This window comes from Sorex araneus, chromosome 4 (assembly GCF_027595985.1).
Source record: "Sorex araneus isolate mSorAra2 chromosome 4, mSorAra2.pri, whole genome shotgun sequence".
Lineage (NCBI taxonomy): Eukaryota > Metazoa > Chordata > Mammalia > Eulipotyphla > Soricidae > Sorex > Sorex araneus.
Genome location: NC_073305.1, coordinates 170,828,535 through 170,848,440, shown reverse-complemented (window position 1 = coordinate 170,848,440; position 19,906 = coordinate 170,828,535). Strand labels below are relative to the sequence as shown.

At 43.8% G+C, this 19,906-nt stretch overlaps 1 protein-coding gene across 4 annotated transcripts in view; it reads right to left on the bottom strand.

The window, feature by feature from the left end:
* The window catches only part of UTRN (utrophin), a 585,431-nt gene that overhangs the window by 491,611 nt on the left and 73,914 nt on the right, over window positions 1-19,906 (bottom strand). Inside the window, exon 1 of one of the 4 annotated variants that reach the window (XM_055134484.1) lies at window positions 18,382-18,490. The exons of the other annotated variants lie outside the window; for them this stretch is intronic. Coding sequence (XP_054990459.1) covers window positions 18,382-18,475 — 94 coding nt within the window. The 5' untranslated portion in view covers window positions 18,476-18,490. Of the gene's footprint in view, window positions 1-18,381; window positions 18,491-19,906 lie in introns of those variants that run through there. 4 annotated transcript variants of the gene reach the window in all.

Below are 19,906 nucleotides of genomic sequence, written 5' to 3'. Positions count from 1 at the left end.
TCAAATTCATTCTTGGCACAACTAAATCATTCTGAATTATCAGACACACAAGAGGTCTTCAACACAACCTTGGTTATCCACAGTGCTAATAGGATAATTCTACCTTAAGGATTCGATCCCTGAAATCTAGCTAAAATCCATTGCGTGCAAAACTAATATCCATATCCTATAAAACATGCTCCCTCCCCCTTATCTACCTCAGCCTTGTTTCAAAGCTATCCAGGTGTTACTGCAGACCTTTTAATCGCATCTTGGCAGCCTTTCCTTCAAACAGACTGCTTCTCATGACCTTCACGTCTCTGTTCAACAATGAAATCATTTGGCTTTATGACCTATTCAGTTATTAATCACAAACAACAAAGGAAGAACTTTCACACGGAAAATGTGAGCGCTCGGCCAACGGGCCAACATACACTTTGGTTCACTCTGGGTCACACTCATTCACAGCTCAGGTGATTGAACCCTGCGTAATGACCCCAGATTTTTCAGAACTACATTCAACATTTTGCTTGTAGATAGGAGAGGACAAATGGCAAATATATAAACATATAGATAGAGAGGGAGAGACATATATGCATGTATATATTTAAGGACAAATGCTCCTAAAAGTCTGTGGCCCAAAGACTGAGCTGAGTGATGGGCAGATGGCAGAGCAGTGGGGTAGGGGACAGGTACCAGGCAAGTATATGACACCATGTACCCTCCCTGAGAGCTGTCAGCAAATGCCCAGGTGAGGAATTCCTCTGGGACCTTGTTAGGACCTCAGCCTTCTGCCTCCACCCCTATAAAGAAGTTTAACTCTATATGTTAGTCACTTGACTCTTTAGGAATCACCTACAATGAAACAGTCTTTATGTAAATAAAGGAACTACAACTCTATTGTGTTTATTTCTTCATTTCTATCACAACTAGGACTACTATTATTAATCTAGCTTTGTCTTTATCTTTGAGCTTGAGGGAAAATGTAGAATGAGAATAATCAACCTGTACCTTTATTTTAAAAGGTGCCTTTTCCCTTATCAGTTCTACAAACTCCCTTTTTTGTGTCCAGAAATTGGTCAAGCTGACCTTCCCTTCACTCCTGGATCATTTCTGTTTGTCTGTTTGCTGAGGGCGGGGGAAGGGGGTGTTTGTTCCCTTTGTGGGGGCACACTCAGCGGTGCTCAGGGCTTCCTCCTGGCTCTGCACTCAGGGGTCATTCCTGGAGCAGCTCAGAGACCAGGCAAGAAATCAAACCTGGGTCAGCTGTGTGCACGGCAAGCGTCCCATCCACCGGACTATCACTCCAGCCCAACCCAGATCACTTTAACGCAGCCTTCCAGACTAAGCCCAGTGTGACAAGCTGAAGAGCCAAGAGCTAATCATTTCTTCCCCAAGACTAGCTCAAAAGCAAGGGCCAAATTAGGCAAATAACAGACGAGGGTCAGTCTCCATGGAGAGACCAACTGAAAGCGAGCATTTCTGAAATCCCACAGGTCCCGGGTCAGTCCAAGATGTGAAGGAAGCAGGTAGAAAGTCACATTTGGCAGGGACAATAAAGTCACCCTGCCTGGCTCTTAGCCCGTCACACAGAGACAACACCCTCAGCAGCAACACAACAGGAATGCTGACTTGTCCAAACTGTCTTTTGTATAAGTGAAACTAAACGTTATCTACATCCTCCTCAGACAGGTCCTCAAAAGATATCTACCATCCTACTTCCACGGCACTGGGGCTCAAGGAAAAGGACAAGGTCAAGGAAGCGTTGAATGAAACACTGCGTTGGCTCTCAACCCCACCCCCGTCCCCTGCCTGCCCGCAGAAGCAGTTGCTGGGACAAGGAACCCAGTGGAAGCGTTTATTGTAAAGGGGATGCCAGGACACATTGGGGAGAAGTATAAGAGGAAAGGACACACAGATAAAAGGGCCATTCTCAAGCAAGATAACAGTGACTCATACGCCAACTGAAGATTTGCAGAATCCTGTGTAAAGTTCAGCCCCAAAGTAACTCATCTGAGATGAAGATGTCTGGGAGACTGACACGAGAGCAGGCAGTGACCTAGAGTCCACTTTCTGCAGCCTCAACAGGAGCCTTTCAAACCAGAGACCTACCCCCACCCACAAAGGAATGGGTGGGGGTAGGTTTCAGGTCTAAGAGTAAGGCATCAACAACCCACCTCAGACCTCAGATTGGAGTTGCTTCCAAAAAAGCATTTTATTACCCAACCGGTTGTTATCTGACATCAGAAATTCAAGCATGTGGTCCCCAGAACTTCTCTCATAAGATCATAAGATTCTAAACATTCCATAATCTTCCAATATTTTTTTAAATTTTTTTATTATAATGTATTAGTTTTCTATTATAATGTATAAGTTTTATATGTATATGTATATTATAGTGTATAAGTTTTTATTATAATGTATAAGTTATACAATATATGTGTATATGTATATTATAATGTTTAAGTTTTTTATTATGTATAGCACAGCATAGGTAGGGCGTTTATCTTGCACACAGCTGACCTGGGTTCGATTCCTCCATCCCTCTCGGAGAGCCCTGCAAGCTACCAAGAGTATCCCGCCCACACAGAAGAGCCTGGCAAGCTACCTGTGGCATATTGGATATGCCAAAAACAGTAACAACAAGTCTCATAATGGAGACGTTACTGGTGCCCACTCAAGCAAATCAATGAACAATGGGACAACAGTGCTACAGTGCTATTATAACCCTAGGTGACAGGGTTACAATAGTGTTCCAGGTTTCTGTACTGCACAAGGTTGATGTACAAAATGACTGCCCTCCCCCACCATGGAAGTGCCCAGGACCCTCTGCCCCATCCCTATGTTCACTCTGGTCCAACATTCCTTCGCTCTCACCCTTGCCCCATTATCTACTGACTGACAGTTATGGTTCTGGTATGTATTCTTCCCTCCTTTAGCACCATCCACGTGATTGAGAGCCTTCACTTATGTTCCCATGTTACCTCCCAGCATCTACTCCATTTCCCTCTCCTCCCCTAAGCTGGCACTCTCTCTGGTCTGTATTCCAGGATCCAAGGTTTGTGATCAATTGATATGGTCCACACTCTTAACTTGTTCCTCAGTAAGCCACAGATGAGTGAGATCATCCTGTGTTTGTCCTGCCTCTGGCTTATTTCACTCTACATGATGTCCTTCAATTCCATCCAAATCAAACAAAGAAATTCAACACAGACTTGATTCCAATGTTTCAACTTCAAAGGGGCATAACAAAACATTTTAAAAACTGCTAGCCTCGACTAATTACAGATATTGAAAAATAACATATTTTGTACTCACAACTGGCTGGACTTCAGAGGTACTGATGTATTTATACTCACTGAATTTAACAGTCTTTCCAGAGAGCGTTTAGTAACCACATAGTCAAGAAACCCTAAACCTCTTCACCCAGAAGTTCTTTCTAGGAATTTATCAAAAATTAAAAAAACTGAAATGAGGGCTGATTCCAACAACAATGACTACAAAAGCAAATACTTCCAAGGCACTTACCAGAGTGCTATGAGCTATTCTAAATGCATTATGTAGGGGTACTCAGGGGTGGGTGATTCTGTCCTCTAAGAGTATAGTCTAGAGTACTGTCGCTGAGTATTGTCTCAAAACCTTTCTGTCCATCAAAACGTGTGGCTGAAGACGCAAAGATTTCCAAGTATCTACAATGTCCCCAAAGCTGCTCCTACAGCAGATTTTCTGGCACCCAGTGGCAGTGGTCAGCTGGGGAGACAGACCAAGAGGTAAGGCATTTGCCATGCAAGCGGCCAACCCAGTTGGATCCCTAGAAGCGCATATGGTGTCCCCCATTCAAACCCCATCATGAGAGGTCTCTGGGCACAGAGCCAGGAGTAAGCCCTAATCACTGCTGACTGTGCCCCACCCCCCCACCCCCCGCCCCAAACAACAAACAACAGCAAAAAAAGTAAAGGCTAAGACATCCTTATTTATGTCTATCCACTTTATATAATGATATAAGAAGTATTTTACTATCTCAATTTTATAGATTAAAATTAAGCCTTGGGGGACAGAGTGATAGTCTAGTGGGTAGGGTATTTACCTTGCATGCGGCCGACCCAGGTTGGATCTCAGCATCCCAGTTGGTCCCCTGAACACTGCCAGGAGTGATTCCTGAGTACAGAGCCAGGAGGAAGCCTGAGCATCACGGAGTATGACCCAAAGGGCCCAAAAATATTTTTAAATTAAATTAAAACCTTAGTAATTAAAATAAATCTAGATGATAAATTAAATTAAAACTTTAGTAAATAAAATAAATCTAGATGATAAATGTAAGAATAAATCACTTACTATTTATTCATAATATTGGATATTAGGACTAAACTAAATACCACAAAAAGCTGGAAAGAATTAATTATATTTTAATGTAGCTATGCAAAAGAAACAATGAGTCACAAACAATATAAAATTAAAGTGCAAAAACAAACACTTTGAAATTTTGCATTATTTTAATTGTCTTAAAATATCAGACAAAAATAGGAAAATGAGACATAAATTTTACTATTAAAATGGAAGAAATAATAGATATTTTTTCTAACATTTTTTGACTTGACTGTAATTTTTCATGGGGGGGTGTTCATTGCTTTCCTGTATGTCTGATTTGGGTTTGGGGGCCACATCGAGTGGTACTCGGGCTTACTCCTGGCTCTGGTGCTGTTCAAATGACACTATATGGTGCTAAGGAGCAGACCAGGGTCAGTAGCACGCAAGGCAAGCACCTGACCCCCTGGACGATTTCTCTGGCTCTGGTTTTATATAAATATTTTAAATTTTGTGTTGGTGGGGGGGTGACACACCCAGCAGTGTTAGGGATCACCCCTACGGGGCTCAGGGGATCGTATGGATGCCAGGCATTGACCACAGGTCGGCCACATCAGGGCAAACACTCTACACACTGTACTATCTCTCCAGCCTTGATCCTATGTGACTTCTAAACAAAGGAACACTCAACAATGAAAATAAGAAATTCAGCGCCCAGAGACGACTGATAGAGCAACTGCCTTGCAAGCATAAGGTCACAAGTTTGATCCCTGAAGATGGCTCATAGGGCAAGTGGCTCCTGCTGGCACTGACCATAGAGAATCTGCAAGCAACACAGAAAAGTTCAGTCTCAGCATCCCAGAACCAAGTATGTGTGAACCCAACTAACGTGTGCCACAAAGCCCCACAGCCAAAGCACCACTCCTGGTCATTTGGTCATCACAGCAACAACAAAGTGAAATGAAGGGGGCAAAAAAGAAATCTGGAATATTCTTTAAAGAGAGTGAGAGACAAATTTGATGAAGCAAATTTGATCTTATTTTAACAACATGAGCATTAAGAAGCTAACTGAGTGGTTAATATCAAAAATATTAACATTATCCCCAAGGAACTACAACAAACGTTCACGATTTACATTCTGAGGTCAGACCACTTGTTCATATAAAAACAAATTATTAGATTTCACATCTAGTTCTTTTTCGATCTTTCAGTCATTTCATGGCTCACTAGCAGTTAAAGAGAATGGATTAAGAAAGGATCAAATTTTAATTCAGCTAGGTCTTATTTTAACAGCTTTATTAAACAAAGTAACTATTATCTTAAATGTATTTGTAGTAGTGATATTAGTAGTAGTATGCAAGTGTTAGCAATATTTAATGAATTTTTATGTGAACTTCTAGATAATCTAATCCCACAGCATTCTTAAAAAGTATATGCTTGCATAATCTCCACTTCCAACAATGGTCACAGAAAATTAAAATGAAACAATTTACCTAGGTTGTATCCAGCTAGTAAATGGAAATACCTAAACTAATCCAGGCTCTCAACTCAAAAATTCTAAGCACTCAAATATCATTTTAACCGTGTCTAGAGACAAGATGAATAAAAGACAGTCTCAACCCTTCCCCCTGTCCACGAGCTGATTTTATCTACTACATGCTTGCAATATAAGCACTGTGTTTCGAAGAACAATTATTAATTTGTCTGATTAGACTTAATGATGTCACCAATATCAACTGTTTTCAGTAACTTTTAATGACTTAAACTGACCAATACCCCACGTTAAAAATTAAATTTATAGGACCAGAGCACAGTGGCTTACACAGAGTCAATTGCCTTACACAGAGTCAATGATCCCCGCCCCAAAGAGTGACCCCTGAGCATAGAGCCAGGAAGAAGCCCTGGACATTACCAGGTCCAGGAAGAAAAGAAAAAATTTTGTCATCAAAAGGGGGAAAAGAAGTTTATAATCAAGCAATATTAACCTAAAAACTGCTTTATAAAAACAGATGAGTGGATTCAAGGGAGATAAAAATATAAGGTTGTCAGAGTTTCTACAAGAAGTTATATAATTTATGACCCACATGAGAGATGTTCACTCAATTTTCACATTCCACAGACTAGTTCTAGTGCATTTGATGATTTAAAAAAAAATGTTTAGATCCTGTAAGAAGATGGATACTTTAGAAAAAGTAAGATGGGGCCAAAGAGAGAGTACAATGGGTAGACTGGGGTTGACTTGCTCACAGACAACGTGGGTTCAGTTCTAGACATTGCATATAATCCCCTGAACACCACTAGGAGATATCACTGAGTACAGACCCTGAGCACAGAATCTCGAGTAATCCCTGAACACTGCTAGGTGTGGACCAGAAAAAAAAAGAGAGAGAGAAAAGAAAAGGAAGAAAAAGAGAGAACTGCGTTGAAACTATTTAAAGATCTGTTTCAAGAACTCTGAAGCTGAATGGATGAGAAAGGTTAAATATAAAACACTATTTGTAGATGTTAAATTGTGGGTCTTAAATGTCTCCAGTTAGTCTCCTCTACCTAGAGTGTTTATTGCAAAATGAAGTCACTGGAAACAAAATGCTGTGATCTTCTGAGATCCCTGAAGCAGAGATTAACTTAACAAATAACTGGGATCAGGATCCTAATAACCTATCATCATGGGGAAATAAGTGGAATTTGGCAGGAGCCAAAGTACAGGCTCCTGCCCTGGCGGAGCCACTCATCAACTCAGAGCCAGCAACGGGCTGGTGAGAGGGGCCCCGGGAAGCAACTGGTCTCCAGATTCCACACTTCCAAACTGGCTCAGCTGTTGCCTGTTGTAAGAAGCTACAGTGTCAAAGACAAATAAGGCAAGTGCGGTAACAACAACAACAACAACATAAATGAAAGTGGAAACCCTTGACTGCAAAAGCTGACAGTTCTTCCAATTCTGGCAGACCTTCCTCAAGAAGGTTTGCGCACACCAAGGGACAATCTTCTCAGGAAATAATGACTGACATGAAGGAAGATAGTATGACTGGTAATAAGAAAGCCAAGATTTACAAAGCCCTTCAGAGGCCACTGGGAGACTGCTCTCTGGGCTTTCCTTCTGTCAGTTTTTGACTGAAGGCAATGTGGTACCCTAGGAGACACTTAGGATATCCAGAGGTGTTTTTAAGACATCTGGGACATTATTATCACTGACAGACACAATAACCAGTCATCTTCCCTTCTGACTATTTCGACATCCATCTGAGTCATTGGGGACAACCAACTGTCACACAACCTGAGTAGTACCTCCATCTGAACGGACCAAGGTTGGCGGAAAACAAAAATTCTAGCTAACAAAGTCTGAGATGGTAATAACTGTTTTCATTAATAAGGAGTACTTCAGATCCAGTCACCAAAATGTATTCCTTTACCCATCTTCCGGTCCCAAGAGGCCAATGACATGCTTGTTTTAAAAGTCTATTTAATCTAATAATCAAAGGAATCAGTTCACACACTATTAGTGAATATATTTGCAACCATGACGGCAGGTACCAATCAAGTACAAGACATCAGGGATAATGCTTGGCAAAAGAGCTCTTGCTATGCATATGTGAGGACTCAGAAGAGGTGTGTGTGGGGGTGGGGGCGGGGGGAGAATGTCAATTTAAGGTTAAAGAAAAAGCTCTTGATATATGTCATTTTTCATTAACCTTATAAAGATAAACAATTTTGTGTAGTACACTAAAAACTTCAACAGTTTTTAGGAGACCTATGCTATTAATACTCTCATAATGATATGGCAAGTGTATCCATATTTTCATTGCAACAATTGTAACAACCTAAGGTGTCATGAATGAATAAAAAAAAAAGGTGAGGAGATATGGAACTCTGCCATCTCTGTGATTTTTCTGTCATTGTGAAACTACCCCAAAAATAAAGGTTTATTTGAAATAGCAGACAATTCAGAAAGTTGCAGTGTACTTTCTCAGGCAAGGAAATAAGGAAAGCTAATTCTGGTACAACCACATAACATTTTTCACTCCACGTGCTACCGACTTTCAAAGCCATAAGGAGAAAAGGCTGAGAATCATCTGAGCGGCATTTAACTGTGCATCTGGATCTCACCTGCAAACTTGCTTGCCATCCATGTCTGATGGAAGCATACCCTATCTCAGCCACAGAACCACCACCACCACCAGAGAACACCTGAAAGGTACCCAATGCTGGGACCAATGTGAGGCTTCAAAGACAAATGAAAAGACAAGATCAGGCGCACTCAGGGTGGAAAATGCACACTAGTGGAGGGATGAGGGTTCTAGCATTAGAGGACTGAAACTCAAACATGAAAGCTTTGTGACTGTATCTCATGGTGATTCAATTAAAAATAAATCCATCTGAAAAAAATATGCCTTATTTTTACTATGCATTCAATTCCATTTATATAGGAGCTCATAAGTAATAAAACAATGAAAAGTTTTGTGCATTTTCAACAATCATGTGAGTCGATATCGTTTGTCAATACTGTCATCCCTTGCTCATCGATTTGCTCGAGCAGGCACCAGTAATGTCTCCATTGTGAGACTCGTTGTTACTGTTTTTGGCATGTAGAATACTCGATGGGTAGCTTGCCAGCCTCTGCCATGCAGGCAAGATACTCTCGGTAGCTTGCCGGGATCTCCGAGAAGGGTGGAGGAATCGAACCCAGGTCGGCCATGTGCAAGGCAAACTCCCTACCACTGTGCTATCGCTCTAGCCCAATCATGTGAGTAAATACATTAAAATTCCCAAAACAATGACAAATGAAAAGAGACCTGGTCTGCAAGCTCATGGTCTAGAGTCGGGCTTCTCAAAAACGCAGAGTGTCCACTTGGGCAGATTACTGAAATGCAGGCTTCCAGGCCATGCCCTGCAGACAAGCACACACGTGTTCCAAAACCCCTGGTCTAAAATCTCTGTCCGAAATGCTGTGACAGGCAACCATCTCTTTGGAATCTTGGAATTTGATTCTGGCAGGGAAGCTGGGGAGCAGAGAAAAGAAGTGCCCAACCCACACTTGGAAGTCAGGAAAGAATTCCTGGAAAAGGTGTGCTTGACCACCAGTGGAGGGAATTGTTGATGATCTCATCGCAGAATAACTGAAGAGGGCACACCCTGCTTAAGGCTGGGCATGCTCAGAACCCAGGCCGTTGGAAAAGCCCCTGAAGAACCCGGAGCCCAGGGACCCTAGAGACCCAGGGAGGTGAGTCTAACGCAGTTCTCTGGATGGCAAAAACAGGGGTAGGGGGTGGATTTTGTTGACTGAATCTAAATCTGACCAAGATGCCACGAGGATCCCACTTTAGCGTGAGTGCACGCTGAAGCCTAGAAAAGTATACTGCTCCCCACCATTCCTAGTCATTGTACCCGAAGAACTTGGTCACGGGTTCAGGGGATTTTTTGGTTTTGCTTTGTTTGTTTTGTTTTCAAGGCTAGCCTGTCTGTATCTCAAAATACAGTCTCCTATATTTTAACTGCTTGACTCTGAGACTTGAATGCACTGTTGTTAATTTTGGGTCTCCTTCACCATCAGCTAGCCAACAGGCATATCGCATTATTGTGAGAGGCTAATTCTGAACAGCACTTAAACCCACTCACTACCCTTCTAATTTACTGCTCTCGAGCTAGAAACAGAGTGCCTGCATGCAAGAAAACAGCCTCTCCATGAGGACCAAAGACACCCCAGTTCCTGTCCCCTCGCTGTATACTTCAAGGGACAAATGTCCATTGTCATCAATGTCTAATGTGCAAGACACACACGGAAGTTCTGGGTTGTGAGTGGAAATCATTAACTTTCATGATTGAAAACACCCCAGAAAACAGAAGACCTCAACAGAAGTTCCCCAAATCACTTATTCTTAACTTTTTTTTTTCCTAAAACTTTAACCATGTGTCATGGGCTAAGTTGTGACTGAACAGAAAACTGAGCACAACTCGACTTAAAAAACATAAATAGATGGGCAATTTTTGAAAATTACAGGGAAATCAATGCTTACTTTCTTCCAAATACAAACCTAATATGATCTGAATTGTTCATCATAAAGCACCAGGCAAATAGTGCTTACTGAATGACTTCCAAATTATGAGAAATAAATGTCAGTTCTTTATTACAGTAATCAAGAGGTAAATTTACCTCCAACACCATTATTTCTATTGACATTTTATTACTTGAAGAAATTTTGCAGTATCAGGTCCTGCAACAAATTCAGCGAATATGCAGGATGCAATCTCAGGCACTTTTTCAAAAATCAGGCATAGCTCATTTAGCCACAAGATGAATTATCATCGTAAAATATAATATTCTTCTTGTAATAGCAGATGAAATGGGCAGTAAGGAGGTGGATAGATTAGAAGGACCTAGGAACCTGGAGGGAGGGCGGAGAAAGAAAATGTGTCCTCCATCTCTTTGCAAATGATCCCTATACCCCTAGAAGAATATCCACTGCTACGAAATGTGTCGTGATTTTTAAGTGCATATGAGTCAAGATAGGATCTATTAATTACTTTTAAAGAATTCACACAGGCAGAAATGAAACACATTAAGTATTTTCACATAAGGATCTTTTCTCTCCTCTGTTCAGAACTGTACACCATACATACATCACTGCCAGACACACTCACACACACACACACACACACACACACACACACACACACAAGCTAGACTGTTTGTTTCCCCTTTCTGCTGTAACTCTGGCTGCCCAGAGTTAAGCAATAAATATTTATTAACCACTAACTAAATAGTTCTCAGAGTACTGTCAAATACCAGATTGCACAGGAAGGCTACAGTTATCGAGGGAGAAAGTGAATGTGCTGGGGAAATAAATTTCTTCTGCCAAACACACTCCAAGAGCTACTAAAACATCAGGTAGGAATTGTCACTTGGGAGGCAAAGCAAAAGCTAACGGCTTAGATTGCAGGAGGCCAGCAAGAAAGTGGGCCAGGTCAAAAGCCAGGACATCGGGCAGCGACTTCCTGGCAAGGGGCTAGAGAAGAGGGCGGGAGCTGGAACAAATACTGTCTCAGAGGGCCAAGACGCAGCTCTCTGAAGACACGTTTCCGCTGATGCCATGGGAGTGACCTGAAAGAATCTGTGCGGATGTCAACCTTACAACTTCAGTGCCGCACCACTTCTCGGGGCATCTGGATGAGTGGCGTCGAGACCATACCTACCATGTTCCCCAAATGTGAGGACTTTTTGGAGAAACCGTCCTCTCTGCTGACCAAATCAAGCAGTTTCTATCAGGTACCCAAAGACGAATAGAGCAGACAGCAGTGATCATAGGGAGGCTGTGTGCCCTTCGCCTGCACTTACCTTGCTCACTTGCAAACAATAATTAAAAAAAAAAAATCTCTGAGAATAAATGAAAGTGAGCTTTGAAATCAGCAAAACGTTTTGGGCACCTTGCCACCCAGCTAGCCTCCCAGCAACTGTAGGTTTGTGGCCTTGTATGAGATCTGTGGTTAACTGGGCCCTGCTAGAATGAGAGCGCCTTCATGCTTTGATGTGAAAATTGCTAACAGATGCAGATGGAAGGATAGGGACAAGCTTTCAGTGTGATGGGACACCTAGCACCTCATTTTAAACCAATGTCTTATCTTGATTGAACATCTAAATGGTCTTTCCCCCACCCCTCTGTATTAACTTGAAAGACAACCCTAACTTAAATGGCCACAGTGTATTGTAATCCTTCCTGGAATTTGCCAAAGAGTATGCAAGAGATTTCTGCCTTTTAAGTCTTTCAATAGTCCTATTATCTCTATTCTGCAAGTAGGGAAACACACACAGGCCTGGGCTGTGCTGGGATTCGGTGGCAAATCTAAGTCGGAGTCTTCTTTCTGCTGACTCGCCCAAGTTTCACCAGTCACGTGGGAAACAAGTTTTCTGTCAGTAACTCTGGATTCATCCTGCATCTGAAAATCATCTATCAGAACAGGAAATGTAATAAAATAGTGAGGACACTTAAGTAATTACCAGCCTCAGCACCGTTGGCAACTATGACGCAAACCCAGAGGAAAGAGAAACACGGACTCCCCATCCAAAGACGCAAACCCAGAGATCCGGAAACCATGTCTGTGTTTTAAGTTTGAAATGAGCCGGCTTAAAATTCAGAAGCAAAAAAGGTGACACAAAAGCTGTGGTTTCGTAGGAATGTCCTTTAAAAACCCCTGAGCTCAAAAGTTAGAGCGTCAAACAACCAGAGAAAGAGATTGGGTACGTAGGAGTTGGGGAGTGGGGGGGGGAGCATGCAATTTTTTTTTAAAAGGGATTTCTTTGGAAAATGTGTCCAAAGATGATTATAGAGTGTGTCTGTGTGTGTGTGTATGTGTGTGTGTGTGGTTCAATCTCATACAAAATTTAAATATCCATATGCTGCCTCGCTCCCTCCACCTCTTAAGGGTGGCAATTTAACAGTAAAATATATTTTCCTTAGTGATTACCCAAAATAAACTATGTTGTGTCTGCATGAGTGGTTCTTTTTAGTGATTATAAGTGGGATTCCACGACTATAGAACGGTTTCGACTTTGGTTCTTAATACAAAGAGGACTTGGGAGGACTTAGGAAATTGTACATTTGTTCACTGACAGGAAACTGTGTGACAGGACACATAAAACTATTCACGATGGTTTTAGAGAATGAGAGGAAATAACAATGTTTCACGTGTATCATTTTAATTCTGCATTGAGGGTTAATTAATTTTTTTTTTTAGTTCTTGGGGCCACTCTGGCTCTGCTCAGAGTGCTCATGTGCTGAGGGACCACTCCTGACCGGTTTATATGCCAGAGAGCATATAAACAGAGACAGCACTGGTTCTGACCTGAATCTGTTGTATGCAAGGCAAGCACCGTAACCCCATACTATCTCTCTGCACCCCTGCAGTGAGTGTTGTTGGTTTGGTTTTTTTTTTTTAATAAGATCCCTGATTTCTCACGGTATTTTAACAAGATATTTAAAATATACTGCTGCTAAAAATTGGGCGACTGAAAATGTATTTCAATAACTTTTTTTTTTTAATGCCAGAGCAAACCCCATGAAGGGGGTCATACTTAAACTCCTGCCTCCTGAGTCACGATCCCAGTGCTCAACCCCCTTAGGGGAGACAGAAGTTTGACCTGTGTGCCTTTAATCCCAGACTAAAATTTCACTTTGGCACATGGCGAACTGGGCTATGACTCATCTTCCTCTGCGAAACAATGAAAGTTCTAGCTCCCTGGGAAAAAGCTACTTGAGTTGCCAGTACACTGAACTCCTCCACTCAGGGTCAAAACACTGGGACAGAAGAGGGGAGTGGCCAAGGCCAGATCCTAGCTGATTCTTGCTGCAGGCCTTTCCACGGCCCGCCAACCAAACCTTGGATTTGTAAAGGGTTAGGACAACAAGCACCTCAGGTGCTCTGGAGGTAAGGAATCAGGGATCCGAGGAAACATGAATTATGTTCAGAATCCACATCCTGAGTACAACTCCAAGGAAGAAAGACAAGAGCTGGCACACTTCCTGCTTCGACCTATTTCAAATAACAAGCATGACACTTGATGGCCTATTCCTAGACCAGAGGCTGCAGGCTGAGCACCTTACTCATTAACTAGATTTTGATTTTGAAACAAACAAGTTCTTCCTTGTATTTACCTGGGACTGTCAACATCACTCGGAGGCATTAGAAATATGGAAGAAAAAAAATGTGAATTTTGACCACAAGTCCCAGGTTAAGGTACAGTGATTCATACAGCGCAAGGCAGAGATGCTGAGACCCAGGATCCCTCCTGGAAGGAGGGTTCAGTACTGTTCTTCACGGCCCCCTGCCCTCCAAATGCTTTTGTCTCGGTCTCCACCCTTCTACCGTCATGACAACATTCTCCCTCAAGCCTCTGCAAATTCCATTCCGCCTGGTCCTGCTATTCACTAGCTCATTTTCTTTCTATACATTATAAGCAGGATCAAAAGCCACCAACGGTAATAACTTTTTCCCAGACATGTCTCACAGGACGCTGTCACTCTAAATTTTGTGTTCCGTTATTTTAATGCAATCAACAGGTGGGTCAGGCCGCTTCTACGATCTGGCAAAAATAACTATACTCCTTCCTTTCCAACTCACCAACTCATCCATCAGGAGAAGCTCCTGGCAGCGTCACCCAGTCAATCCTAAACTTCACTTCACACACACGCATACACACACACACACACACACACACACACACACACACCAGAATGCACACAACCTTACAACCTTGAAAGCTCTTAACTTGCCTGGTTTCATGAAAACTTGCCAACAGGAGCCAAGTCTCTCGTGAGAGGGCCGCTCAGGGTGCCTGAGATTGTCCCTGTGATGGTCCTGCCAGACGACAGCTGATCTTCAGTACGTCCCCATCTAATGTGTCAGTACAGGCCGGAAGCTACGAGAGCCAACCCTTGCCCAGCCTTCCTGTTGCCCACAGGAATGGATTCATTCATTCCACAAGCAGAGACTGAGTCACCCTGCATGCCAGGCGCAGTTAGTGCTGGGTGCAAAGGTGACAGGGCTTCCTTTTTGTCCTGCTCAGGAAGAGTTCAGGCCCGTGGACAGGGACATTCCACTGTCTTTCTCATGTCAAGTGGACGTGACAAGCACTCAGGAGAGTTATCTTTTTCTTTTTAATAAGTTATCAAAACCGTGGTCCCTTTAAATCAGGTCTTGGGGCGTGGCACCCCAGGAGTGTGGAAATTCTATGAAGTCCGGGTGGAGGGTATTTAAACTCAGAGAGAGAAAAAAAAAAGGAAATCTCTTAAACATCAAGTCCTGCCAACTGACAAAGCAGGAAGGATGACAAGAAAAGCAAGGTCTCCCGGCTGTGGCTTCCTGAGCGAGGCCCTTTGTAGACATAAATCATCTGTGCATCAGCAGATGCCTCCAACTCCTAGAATGCCTCCAAAATATTCTTTTATTTCATGTTCTCGAGCCTTTGTGTGCTCATGGTGTCCCTCAAATACATTACTTTTTTTTGGGGGGGGGCTTTTTGGGGTGACATCCAGCAATGCTCAGGGGTGACTCCTGACTCTGCACTCAGGAATTACTCCTGGATCAGCTGCGTGCGAGGCAAACGCCCTACCCACTGTACTCTCTCTCCAGTTCCAAATACACTACTTTTAACATCTGTCCATTTGTCCTCAGACATCCAAGATTTAGAAGAGAAAGGAAAATACTGAGCAGATGTTAAGAACAGTTTAGTTGTCTGTTTTTGTTCAGAAAGCCACAAACAGCAGTATGCAGGGCTTCTGCCTGGCCCAGCCCTCAGGAATTACTCCTGGGAGGGACCAGGGGACCATATGGGATTCCGGGACTTGAACCCGGGTTGGCCACATGCAAAGCAAGCACCTTACCTGCTGCCCTGTATCTCTCCAGCAGCAGATAAATATTTTAAGATTTAGAAAATCTATTATCACATGGTACCGTGGCGAGGGGCTATGTCTAACATGCAATGACTTAGGTTCAAGTTCAATTCCCGGTACCACGCGTGGACCTGAGCACCTCAGGGTGTGCAGCCCCAGACTCTCCCCAGCAAAGAAAAGGTGTGGCCCTGGACGTCCCCAGCACTGCAGGCAAAGCAAGCAGCATGGACACTCAGGTCCCAGTGCTCAACCGTCAGCCTGGCGGGCTGAGATTCACTGGCAAGGCCCGGATCACTGATCACTGCTTGGAAGGTCCAAAAATAAACAAACAAAAATTTTCTATCCAAGACATCCAGATCCAGAGGGCATCATGAGACTCCACATTTTTCCGGTTTTGTCTCAATGAATAGCTAAGAAGCAAAGCCACTAAAACAGAATGCCACACGCTAGTAAGAACACAGAGGAAGAACCAGCAATTCCAAAACTGAAACCCCGAAGACTGATTTCGAGCCGATAGGTATGTACCATCTCACTCCGTTTCGTTACTTGATTGCTTATTCCCTTTCCCTTCTGCCCAGTCATCTGAAATAGCAGCCTCTCAAGAGTTTAATGCAAACCACTTAAGGTTTCCTTCTTTCCACCTTCCTTGAGGTCTGTAAATGAAGGATTCATCCCTAAAGTTTAATCTATTATCGGGACTCCTTTGAAAGACAGAAACAGGTCAACTGTTGCTAGGAATAGCCCATCTATAAAAACAGTTTTTTTCCTGTATCTTTATTTCTAGCATGGTCACTAAAGACATCAGCCGGCGAATCCGAGGAAAGTTTCCATTCAATAACAAGCGATGAGAAGAGAGTCGAGGATCTTGTGGAATTTGAAATCATGTACACAGTGGCTTGCTATTTTTATTAAAATAACATGCCCCAAAATGTCTGTCGGGTTTAAAAATGCTTTCTATTTTCCTAAAGTCTTGAGACAGCTTAGAGGACAGGAAAGAATGCTATCCAAATAGACCAGAACTGCTTTTCATTAATTTTTTTTTAATTTGAGAGCCAAACCTACAGTGCTCAAAAGCTACTCCCAATTAGTTGCTTGGGAGGTGGGGGGCACTCACCACAGTGCTCGGGGGTCCAACCCTGGCTTCCTGTATGCACTGCATCCTCCCAGTCCATTCAGCAATCTTCTGGCCCCAGAAATCCTTTTTCTAGGGGGCACACTTCCCAACCAAGTCTGGTGACTACATAAAACTTCCTATTTATCTTCTGAATTATCTTCTGATTTCCACCTGAAGACCGTGTACGGCAACACAGGAGGATGTGGACGAGCAGGATGGCCAGGAAAGAAAACAGGAGGCTGCGTGACAGAGAGAGACCCCCACAGAACAGGGACGGCCAGCCCTGCTGCTACGGCGGGGACCCACGCAAGTTCCTGAAAGGGGTTTTTATTGGGGCTAAGAACAAAAGATTCTTTAAGAGAGAAAATTCATCCCCAGGGAATTCCAGTGCTCATGTCTATGACACCAAGAAACCCAAAACGACCGAGAAGGCATGGTCTGCTCCGACCCTGGGCTTTAAGTGTGTTCCCTAGAAACCACGCCTGCATGCACAGACCTTCCCATGAAGTTACGAACGCAGTCACCTCGGCAAAGTCATTCCAGAGAAAAGCAAAATAGGTTTCAAAATAGTTCCAAGAGCCACTGAGTTTCTCCACTGGTGCCGAGATCCCTGTGTGCTGTGTAAGATGAGCTGAACCCCGCGGCCTGGGTTTGTTTTCTTTTGCTCAGGAAGCTTGCCTGGTCGGTCATAATCAATAAACATGCACATCACCCAAAATGCAGACGTCAGAATGAACAGAAACACAAGATCTCCTTGGAACTTTGCTCCAGGGACAACAAGTGCAAGTTGGCGTTCTTTGTCAAGTTTGGCATCTCTATTCCACCCAGCCATGACGGTATTTCATCCCCCTGCCCACCTCACGTACAGTCCCTCAGACAGGAGAAATATCCTATTTGCTGTTTGGTCAGCTTTGACCGATGTGCTTTTGGGTTTTTTGTTTGGGGGGGGGGGGGGGGCAACAGTGCTCAGGCTCTTGGCTCTATGCACAAGAATAACTCCTGGAGGCTCTCAGAGGACCATATGGGATGCCGGGGATCAAATCCGGGTTGGCTGCAGGCAAGGCAAACGCCCTACCCGCTGTACTATCACTCCAGCCCCCTGATCTATGTGCTTTCATCTTTTACCAACAGAAGCGATTCAATGCCATACAGGACGCGCTCTCCCCGCTCCACAGCACGGAGGAAACGCTTGCTCTACGCTGGCCCTCAGCTACTCTGAAACCCAGCAAGAGAAAGTGAAGACCTGGGGCCTCACAGCAACGCGAGCGCGCAGGACTCCTTCCCTTCCCTCGCTCCAGCCAGGCCTCACCCGAGGAGGAGGCAGTGGACAGGGTGATTCCCCCACCAAGTTCTGCCTCAGAGAGAGAGACAGACAGACAGACAGCAACAGAGACAGAGAGAAAGAAAGAGAAAGAGACAGACACACACAGAGAGAGCAACAGCCACAGAGAGAGACAAAGACACAAAAAGAGAGCCAGAGACAGACAAGCAACACACACACACACACACACACACACACACACACACACACACGCAAGCCTGTCTCAGCTGACACTCTCTTCAGAACCTCACACCCGGGAGTCCAGTAGCTGAGAGACTTACCAGGTAACTGCTTGCCAGACCGGAGAGCTACTTGCCCGCTCGGATCAAACCGGCACTTTGTCCAACGCAGTGGGGTGGCTCCTCGGCCACTCATCACCTAAGCTGGCGAAGGCGACAGCGACAAGACGCAGAGGAAGCGGACAACAAAAGCCACCTCCGAACTGCACACTGGGATGTCCTGTTTGGAGCGCCTGGTCTTTTTCCCATGAGAGGCGCTGGCTGAATCTAACCCAATCTCTTCTGAAAACCAGACAGGAAGTTACACTTCGCAGTGAGTGAAAACTCCTTGGGTCCTTTTCGTTTTGTTTTTTTATTGTTACAACCAAGGCCCTTCAGCTTGTCTCTGATCTCCTACAAAGAGATTACACTGTGCTTCCTGTTTTCACAGCGTCAGCTGGCAAAGGTCACTTCCACCCACACGGGGCCCAGGAGGTGTATGAAGAGAGGCATTTGCTATCCAAACGTGCCTGGAGGGGTTGGGCACCTAAGAGAGGTTTCAAAAGAACACCTCGGACTCGTTATTTCTCTGGTATGTATATACATACCCTGGGGAGTTAAAATTCAAAAAGATTTCTTTCGAATTCCTTAGAAATTGCTATTATTGGATCAAAGAGCTACACAAAATTAAAAGTAGCGGTCCTAACTCCTATTTCCCGCCTACTCCTTTTTCTGTATTTGCCCTGTTCTTTTATTTATTTGGGGGAGGATAGAGGTGGGGAGAGACACCATGCTATGCTCAAAGCTTATTCCTAGCTCTACACTCAGGGATCACTCTTGGAGGGGTCAGGGGACCCTACGGTATGCTAGGTTTGGAACCTGGGTCAACCACGTGCAAGGTAAGCACCCTACCTGCTATACTACCTCCCGAGTCCCATTCACACTGTTCTCTTGCTACTATCACTGAGGCACATGTTATTCACACCTTAGGACCCATATTAATTACCTAACCTGCTCTCTTGCTCCTATTCTTTTTCTGCCCGTCTTTGAAATAGAAATATTCAATGTACCTGCAAAAACTTCTACCGTGGTGTTATACATGAAACCCTGTTGGATATCAACCCTAAGTGTTTTAGGCTTCACCAGTGAACTGTCTCTTTTCTCCTCCCAGATAAGTTTACCATGCCCTTGCTAACATCCCTGTCACTGTCACTGTCATCCCATTACTCATCGATTTGCTCGAGCAGGCACCAGTAACGTCTCCATTAGTGAGACTTGTTACTGTTTTTGGCATATCAAATACGCCACGGGGAGCTTGCCAGGCTCTGCCGTGCGGGCGAGATACTCTTGGCACCTTGCCAGGCTCTCCAAGAGGGGCGGAGGAATCGAACCCTGGTCGGCCGCTTGCAAAGCGAACACCCTACCCACTGCACTATTGCTCCAGCTCAATAATAATAATAATAATAATAAATTCGTTTCTTAAAAACTTCCATACAACTGTACTCTTAATCAAGATACATAGGGGTGTAAATAAAAACTCCTCATCTTCCCTATAGGGTTAGAAAAAAAAAAAAACCTGCCAAAATTT